Source organism: Ipomoea nil, unplaced genomic scaffold (genome assembly GCF_001879475.1).
Source record: "Ipomoea nil cultivar Tokyo-kokei standard unplaced genomic scaffold, Asagao_1.1 scaffold1043, whole genome shotgun sequence".
Classification (NCBI taxonomy): Eukaryota; Viridiplantae; Streptophyta; class Magnoliopsida; order Solanales; family Convolvulaceae; genus Ipomoea; species Ipomoea nil.
The window spans coordinates 7,249,807-7,258,537 of NW_017617471.1; the positions used below are offsets into that span (position 1 = coordinate 7,249,807).

The following is an 8,731-nucleotide window of genomic DNA, read 5'->3' on the forward strand; positions in this document are numbered from 1 at the left end:
CCTTCTCTCTCTGACTCTCTTCATAGATAGCTAATTGAGTTTAATGTCATTTGAGAAATAACATTTTTTTATTTCTAATTTGTGTTAAATTACACATTTTAGTTTCTACTTTCTAGTGCCTACTACTCTCCTTTTATATTGGAATAAGTGATCGATAGATCATTGAACTTATCATTTATAAGAAATTGGTTATCAAATTTAAAAAAGTGTACAATTAAATTATCAGACAAGTAAAATATTGTGACAATTTTTTTTCAATTATCTCAATAGAATCATATCATATTACTTACATAGTATGTATTAAGAGTTGTCTTTTAATTTTCTTTTACGTCATACTAATTGAGAGTAAAGATTGAAATATTTTCAATTCAAATTACATTAGAAGAAATTAAAAAATATTTCAACTGCACATAATTCGATTACACACTTTTTAAATTTAGCGATCCATTTACAAAACATCAATAAGTTTAGCAACTTATTTGACACTTTTTTCTTATAAATATAGTATTTAGTTGTGTTTATTCTTCTCAAAATGTTGAATCCCCAACCTCAAGGATTTAGTCGTGTTTATGATTTTAGTATTCAGTGTAGCATTTTTATTCTGTTGCCTTAGTATCTCCTTGTCTAACTTCGTTAATTATTCTTACATCTTCAACCTATAAATTGCTGGGTGGAGCATTTGCATATAATTTGCTCGGTCATATCAATTATCAAGCGAGATAGAGTAAAATTAATTTGTTACAATAATAGACTAAAGATCGTGTCGGATTAGGCGATTAACCTTTTATCACAAGAGTAAAAAACAAGACAAAAAACCTTCCCCTTCTCATTATTTATGAGCTAGAATAAAAATAAGCATGCCTTTTAAATGTAGAGCCAAATTACTTACACCAAAATGAAGGCATTACACAAATTCCTTAATGTGAGGGGGCCGGGGGGAAGCTGAGAAATGGCCTAAAAGTGAGCAACACACCAAGTCCCTCAATCACATTTAGAATAAAAAATACCATCTGACTGCCTGCATATAATATCCAACAAATATTTATATTAATGTTTTTTTAAGAGACGAGAGATTACCATAGTCACTATCCTAGAGCATTAGGTAAATCTGGCATTGTGACCTTAGACGGTGAAAGACCACAAGGAGGTAAACCAGTATAGATTGTTCGTAACTGATTGACTCAAACCAAGAAGATCAATAAGTCGTTCAGACTAACTTGGCAGGTAAAGGACAACAATTATACCAAAAGAGGTTTCATTTCTTGTTAGGAAAAACAGAAATGGATAAGAAAGCTTTACCTGGGAGGAAGGAAGCATCTAGTCGCTTTTCTGACCATGAATATCTGCAAAAACAAAACGAAAGCAAGGATTTGTCATGGTGAAATTCCAGGGAAACCGAAACGCTGAACATTAAGGGGCCGTTTACTAACTAGAAATTTCTGGAAAATTTCGGAAACTGGAAAATAGAAAACAGAAAAGGAAAAACTCACAGTGATCCCCCTCCTGCTGGACCTAAAGCTTTGAAGATCGACATTGCAGTCATCGCGATACCATTCGCTGCTCCCCTTTGATCTTGTTCCTGCAGTCATCGAAACGAATGAGAAAAGCGCGGTGCAAGTGAAAGAGATTTTAGCTGGGGGAAAATGTTAGTTACCACAGCTCTGTTCTGCAGAATGAATAGTCCAGTAATAATTGACACCTGATGATAAAAGAACCAAATGGTCAAAACAGTTTATGAATTGTTCAAAGGAAAGTGTTTTCTTTGATCAATTTGATCCTATTCATGTTAAGAATACTCAACAATTATGTTTCTTTGACCCCTTGACAATTACGTAGTGGCTGCAGGTTTCCCTCGTCACCCAAGAATTTTTGGTGGTTCAGATGAAAAATATGAATGTGATCACGAGATTACTTACAGACAAAACGTTTTTCAGGAGGGATGCGCAGTTTAACACGACGGAAAGGGTGATCCCGGATAGCATTGCAATGTAGGGGTAGCTTGTCAACAGGGGTATTGACAGGACCTGTAACAGGTACAAGCATTGAAAAGATAAATGGAAGTGTTAAATTGGTTCTTGAGGAAATTTAATGGCAACTGATATCGATTTATCGAACTTGTTGGGCACTTACTCCTGCAACTCGCGACACCATTACTGTGCCAATGGCTCTCTCAAAAATGGGATAAAAAGAAAGCTGAAAGACCAGAAGGCTGAACCCTGAAAACACACAAAAATTGGCAAAATATGCACAATGAAGTGTTTTCGATTTGACTGTTTGGTTAAAAGGAAGTTTGGGAAGATAGGCAAAGTACCTGAGATTGCAAGAACCACTCCAACCTCATCTGAAGAATAGCTTAAACCGCCAAGATTTCTGGGACTCTCAGCCCATAATGAGAATATCTGAACAGAAAACCAGTCATATATACCATAAAGGGCTTGAAACTGGAAAACCAAACACCATATCTACCTCTGCATAAGCCATATCGTGAAGCGAAAAGAGACAATATACTATGATAGCTGACATCAACGGCCAATTTCTTAAAATGCTAAATTTGGAAGCCGGTTTTTCTCCATCCTTAGCCACATCAGGTGCAGCCTCTAAAGTTCTATACGAGTCGGGAGCTGAAACACTCGCTGAATCATGTTTGTGCAGCGTTTCCTGCTCGGTCACAAGTGAAGTCAAGAAAAACCGAAGCATATAAAAACAAAAAAGGCAAATAGCACAGTAAAGAAGGCATATGTACCGGCAACCAAAATGAATAAATCGTCACCATCAACGCGAAGATTGAAATGCATAGGCAAGGCAAGAGGTAGGGAAATCTGCAGAACACAATATAGTTTGTAGTCGACAAGCATTCACAAAGAGAATTAGTAAGAGCAAGAAAACCGATTTACCTTCCAAATAGAGAGTCTGCTGAGAACAATGAAGGATACTTATCTGCAGGCTTCATTCAGAACCAAATTAATTAATTAGCACAACCCTAGTAAAAAATTGCAGGTAAATAACAAAGATTTACCTGTGCAAGAAAGCCCCCCAAAGCTGGGCCTATGATTAAACCTATTCCCCAAGCTGTGCTAACCTGAAACAGATGAAAAATCGAAATAGAAAAGAACAGTGAGGATTTGCTTTCGATTGGAGGAGGCAAATAGCGGGATATATATGGATTTTAAGGACGGAATGTTACAGTTGACATTCCCAAAGATTGGTATCGATCGGGAAAGATTTCTGCAGCAAATGCCTGGAATTGGACATTCAAGAAAGACAACATAGAACATCAAATGTGAACCAATGTAAAAAAGAAACATAAGAAACAAACCATGAGGTAAAAAAGATATATACTTTTATTGGTCCAAGCAAACCATTTAAACATCCAAGTAGAAATCTTGTAACAATTGCCATCCAGAAGTTTACACTAAACCCGAAGAGAGTATTCAAGATCACCCTGAGATCAGATAAGTACATAAGCAAGATCGGATCGAATTCACTAAAGAATCAAGCTATTTAGCACCATATATAAACTAGAAAACTTATGAGAACCTACACTGAGATAGTGCCAAATATAATAACTGGTTTTCGACCATATCGATCAGCAATCAACCCCCAAAACACAGACGTCAGCGCCCTCCCAAACATGAACGACGATCCTTCACACATTCAGGCAAACAATAAGCATTCCTCATAACAATAATGATCAATCATTTCTTACAAATCCAGAAAATCGCCTACCTACATAACCTGCATAGTAACCAATATCCTCTTCTGTCTCTGCAACTTTGAAATCCCTTATCTGCCACGAAAGACGATAGTTGTATAGTATCCATTGAAATCTATTAACCAAGAAACTAAATTGACCCAAGAGGCACAAAGAACAACAACACGTTTGGTTCACAAAATAGACCTGTAAGGCTATAATAGAACAAGGCCTACTCCGGGGAACGAGGAATAGCTATTCCAGCCCCAGTATTAGGGCATTAGCCTATTCCAGGCCCCCGGTATTAGACTATTCATTCCGTGAACCAAACATGCTGCACAACTTACCATGAAGTAAAGGAATGGAAAGAGAGATGATATTGGGAGTGCTGCACATATGAACAGGATAAGTAACATGTTAAATATGGGGATTAACTAAAATTTCACAATATTAGTAACAAAATCAAACATTTTCTAGGGAAGAAGATTCAGGCCAAGAAAACAGTGGGGTGGTCGATGAACTTGAACAATAATAATGGAACATTAAGGTTGTAAGTAATATAATTTGGTCGTATATATATATATGTGTGTGTGTATGTATACCTGTACAAAGCACAATAATCCAAATGGAGATGAGCATCTTGATGGGGACTCCTGTGTACAACTCCTTCTGCTGCTCCACCTTACAGCCTGGGCAGTTCTCATAGTAACATTTCTCCTCTTTCTTCAGCAACGCCTCCTTGTACTCCGATCCCGATTTACTCGCCATCCCGACCAAACCTTAATTTTCTCGATGAAAAAAAAAAAAATGTTTTTGTTTCTGCTTTCTTCGATCTTCTTCTTCTTTCTCCGATTGTATTGAGAGAGAGATATACGAAGAAGAAGAAGAAGAAGAAGAAGGGAGAAAGTGCAGAAACCTGGAGTTAGTTAATGTTGATGGGTTGACGATTTATTACGAGGGACACCTCTCAGAAAATTGCTCCCATGTGCATTATTATTGCACCCAGAGACATAATGAGAAATGAAAATGAAATGGAAATGGAAATTCAATTTTATTTATTACAGCAGGCAAATTGGTAGATTTAATTAGTAGAATAATTAACATGTTAAAAATAATTTTAATAAGAGATCGAATAAATACATCATGATACGATTTTATTAATCATCATGCATGCAACCATGCAATCGGGCATCGGCGCCGCCGAAAGTGCATGTACGACAAGTCAATGTTCGACCAATGCATTAAATATAATTATATTGGTGGAATTATACTACTAAGTGGCACCAGGACTATGTGGTCCAATGGTACCCGGGTTGGACTTCCATTTGGAAGATTGTGAGTTCGAGCCTTAGTGGAGGCGTTATTAGCTCTTTGTGTTTCAGTAGGTTGAGAAAGTATATGAACAGATACTACATTGTAATAGAGCTAGTATCATTCAAAAAAAAAATACTACTAAGTGGCAAAGTTTGCCACCACTACTTTTAAGAAATGAAAATATATTTCGTCAACAATATAGATTCAGAAAATTATCTCTTTGTGTTTCAGTAGGTTGAGAAAGTATATGAACAGATACTACAATGTAATAGAGCTAGTAGCATTCAAAAAAAAAAAAAAAAAAGATTCAGAAAATTATCTGATAAAGGCTAAATTCAAATGACTTTAGAATGATTAATGATAAAATATCAAACACTCATAATAATGTTCAAATATAAAATACATTATAAACGACATCAAAAGAAATAATGTGCCCGGCTAAGCGCTTTTGAAGCGCCTCACATAAACCAACTATAACTTTTTCATCTTTGGTGGGATCTAATAAATCAGGTTTTTACATTAGAACCTCAAATCTTCTCTCCTCTTCATCTATCCTCCACTTCCGTTAGGTCCTAAAATAAACTATTCAAAAATTATCTATTGAGGATGTCTTTTGGTTCATAAAAAAGTATATAGAGCATATCCAATTACAACGACGGAACACCAAATTAGGTTAAGTTTATTTCAAGTATAAGAGAAGTATATTCCTAAAAAATACTCGCACAAATAATTCAAGTATTCGTAATTGTAATTATGACAAAAAATTAAATTCTAATTTTTTACCTTATAAGTCGTTGAGTTATTATGATTTACTTATTTAACATTTTATCAAAATAAATTGAAATATAGAAATCCTTGAGGTGAGGAGTTCCAAATTTTGTGCACAAACATTCTCCCCAAATCCATCGTAAAACTTTGGGATCTAACATTGCATCACTGCTTACGTATGTTACGCCTAAAAACGACAAGAACGACAGAAACAATCTCGCCATTCAGATTAAATATTCATAAATGAATTGAATAAATAACAGCTGTCACCTAATTTAAGTTTGGAATAAGGTTTAAATTGGCGAACATAACCTGAAAATGTAATTATACCACTAAACGAAAAAAATTATAATTAGACCACTGAACACTCTAAATATATACAATGTTACCATCAATTTTAGCAGGTTACCTGCTTATGTGGCAGCTGAGTTGATATTTTTAAATAATTGTTAATAATAAATTTTTAATTTTTTTTAAAAAATTAAAAATAAAATAAAATAAAATAAACTTCTCCCCCCTCTTCCTTTGTCTCCGCCGGAGACGAAGGAAGAGGGGGGAAAGCCGGCCACCCCCGTCGTTTTTTTTTTTTTTTTTTTTTTTTAAATTTCAAATTTTAAAATTTATTATTAAAAATGTCATCTCAACTGTCACGTATGCAGATAACCTGCTAAAATTAAAGGTAACTTGCTATCAAGTGAAATTGCATATATTTAGAGTGTTTAGTGACCTAATTATATATATATATTTTTTCGTTCAGTGACCTAATTAAGATACGTTCATGGGCCAATTTGAACCTTATTCCTTTAAGTTTTAGTATATCAAATGCAACGATGCTAATATAAATCAATCTCTGCAAATTTAGATCCTGTATATATATCACATAATATATCAATTACACCATTCACTAATCTCTCTCTCTATTCAAGATAAAATAGATTGCAGAAAAATAATTTGAGTATTCAAACTAAAATACTTTCAGCGAACTAGAACAACAAAATGATACACAAGTTTTCGGATTGCGTGCAGTGGGTAAAGATTTTTTACAGTGTAGGAGTAGAAAAACAAAATAAATGTTGGGATTTGATTTAATTTGCACTACCTTGTATAACCTATATGCTCGATATACAATTCAAACTCGTTTTAAAAAGAAAATTGGATATATACTAGTACAAATCTACATTGTAGAACAATGCTACTTCCCAACCTTCTCATTATCGCACCGGCTAATTTCTAACTCAAATGGTTTTACTTTGATAATCAATTTATCATTCACGCATTAACCGTTTTGAACATACAATCTATTAATTTATCTGTCTCATAGCAAAGAACTCAAATCCACTTTGACCCGATCCAAAATAAAAGCAGATCCTGCATATGTTTGTATTACAAAATAATCACTCAAAATTTCGTTTTAGCTAAAATTATCAATAATATCAATTGAGAATTATTTTTTTTTTCATGTGAGAATGATGACAACGTTAATTAGAATTTACACCGGAAATAAACCAAATAATTGAATAGAGAAGGGCGAAGATAAGAAATAAGTATAAAGGTTATTCTAGATGTAATCACCTAGGAAAGAATTGTGTATTATGTAAAATAGTTATAGTACAAAGCAGATTGTCTATTCATTACATGCATCACTATATTTAATTATACAAAACTTATAACTGATACAATCGCTCTTTGAGTCTCTCACTTCACAAGGCTCGAGTTGTTGGCTTTGAGTATTTTTGTAGCAACTCAATGGTGGATTGATTTCGTTGCCTCAATAATGAGTAAGTAAATATTATGAGTTGAATGAGAACGTTTATCTCTCGATTATACAAATTACAAAATAATACAATAGATACAAGTAGCTATAAAAACCAACTTGAAATATAGAGTCCTAACAAGTTGGACTCAATGCTAGCTTATTTTAAATATTATCTTATATTGATATTTAATTGCGTCATTTAAAAGAAAAATAAATTTACATCTTTTCTCACAAGGGAATTTCTCATGTGACAATGAATAATTGGCACAAGAATTTCCTTCATTACAATTTTATTTAATGCAACAATACCAATCTTGTTTCTTAATCACTAATTATATCACTTCCAAACCAATAAAAGTAAGTCTCTAAAATTATTGATCTACTTTATTATTTGAAACAAACAAACAATCATTCAAACGTCGCTCTCGAATATCCCTGCTATTCGAAACTTACTTTTCAACATTAAAAAAGTCACTTAATAACTTGTCCAAATTTCCATTGCACTTGACATGTGAACTAACAAATATATATAATCCACTTTCTGCCCCTTAGGCATGGCTGATTGGTTGACCGATCAACAATAAATTATGGGTTCAAGTGACAACATAGATTCTTATCAAAGCCTTTTAGCTTTTGCCTTTAATCATGAGTCTCGAGTCCTTCACGTATAGTACATATCACTCACGACACATGGGTTCCAGTGGATTTGGTATCCGACCGCATCCGAGGAAACTAGAAAAGTGTCCAAATTCCGACGTGGAAATACCATATTTTATTACGGACTACTTCGTATTATATATAAATCAAAATATACAAATATTTATATATGAATATTATGAATTATGAAATATATAGTAAATTTTGAGGGTGGTAATAAAATGTATGCTTTGTTAAAATATTTAGGGAGAAAAAATTTGTTTGTAGAGAAAGTTTGGAAGTTAGAAATAAAAAGTTTGTATAAAGAATAAAAATTAAAAGGAAAATTACATTTTTCGTCCTTAAGTTATAGAGTAATTGTAGAATTCATCCCTAAGTGTTGGTACGGTCATACTTACTTTTCATCCTTAAGTTATCATTAACGTTGCACTTTCGTCCATTTACTGATAAAACATTAGTACGTGATGAAATTTGTAATTTTAGTATAACTCATGGACGAAAAGTGAGCACGAAAGGATGAAAAGTGCAACGTCAATGATAATTTA

General features: G+C 33.6%; 1 protein-coding gene across 2 annotated transcripts; it reads right to left on the minus strand.

Annotated features, from left to right (window-relative positions):
- Positions 1–796: 796 nt before the first annotated feature.
- On the minus strand, positions 797–4,683 carry LOC109181796 (protein ZINC INDUCED FACILITATOR-LIKE 1-like). 2 transcript variants are annotated; one of them, XM_019331710.1, is made up of 17 exons: positions 4,294–4,682; positions 4,039–4,079; positions 3,727–3,787; positions 3,542–3,644; positions 3,340–3,442; positions 3,185–3,238; positions 3,017–3,079; positions 2,895–2,944; positions 2,744–2,819; positions 2,467–2,658; positions 2,312–2,399; positions 2,131–2,216; positions 1,917–2,024; positions 1,655–1,699; positions 1,491–1,579; positions 1,300–1,343; positions 797–1,018 (listed from the first exon to the last, which is right to left on the minus strand). In XM_019331710.1, the coding sequence occupies exons 1-17, from the start codon at positions 4,457–4,459 to the stop codon at positions 918–920; spliced, it is 1,470 nt and encodes a 489-aa protein (XP_019187255.1). In that variant the 5' UTR covers positions 4,460–4,682; the 3' UTR covers positions 797–917. The 2 variants fall into 2 exon arrangements, with proteins under 2 accessions (XP_019187255.1, XP_019187256.1); XM_019331711.1 differs by lacking the exons at positions 1,917–2,024; positions 2,131–2,216 and having other exon boundaries at positions 4,294–4,683.
- Positions 4,684–8,731: the final 4,048 nt, after the last annotated feature.

Excerpts from the sequence above, each read along its gene's own strand:
- LOC109181796 (XM_019331710.1), bottom strand. The coding sequence starts at position 4,459 with ATGGCGAGTAAATCGGGATCGGAGTACAAGGAGGCGTTGCTGAAGAAA. Across the intron at positions 3,080-3,184 it reads AATCTTTGGGAATGTCAACT|GTTAGCACAGCTTGGGGAAT; the intron begins GTAACATTCCGT and ends CATCTGTTTCAG. Across the intron at positions 2,400-2,466 it reads ACGATATGGCTTATGCAGAG|ATATTCTCATTATGGGCTGA; the intron begins GTAGATATGGTG and ends TTTTCTGTTCAG.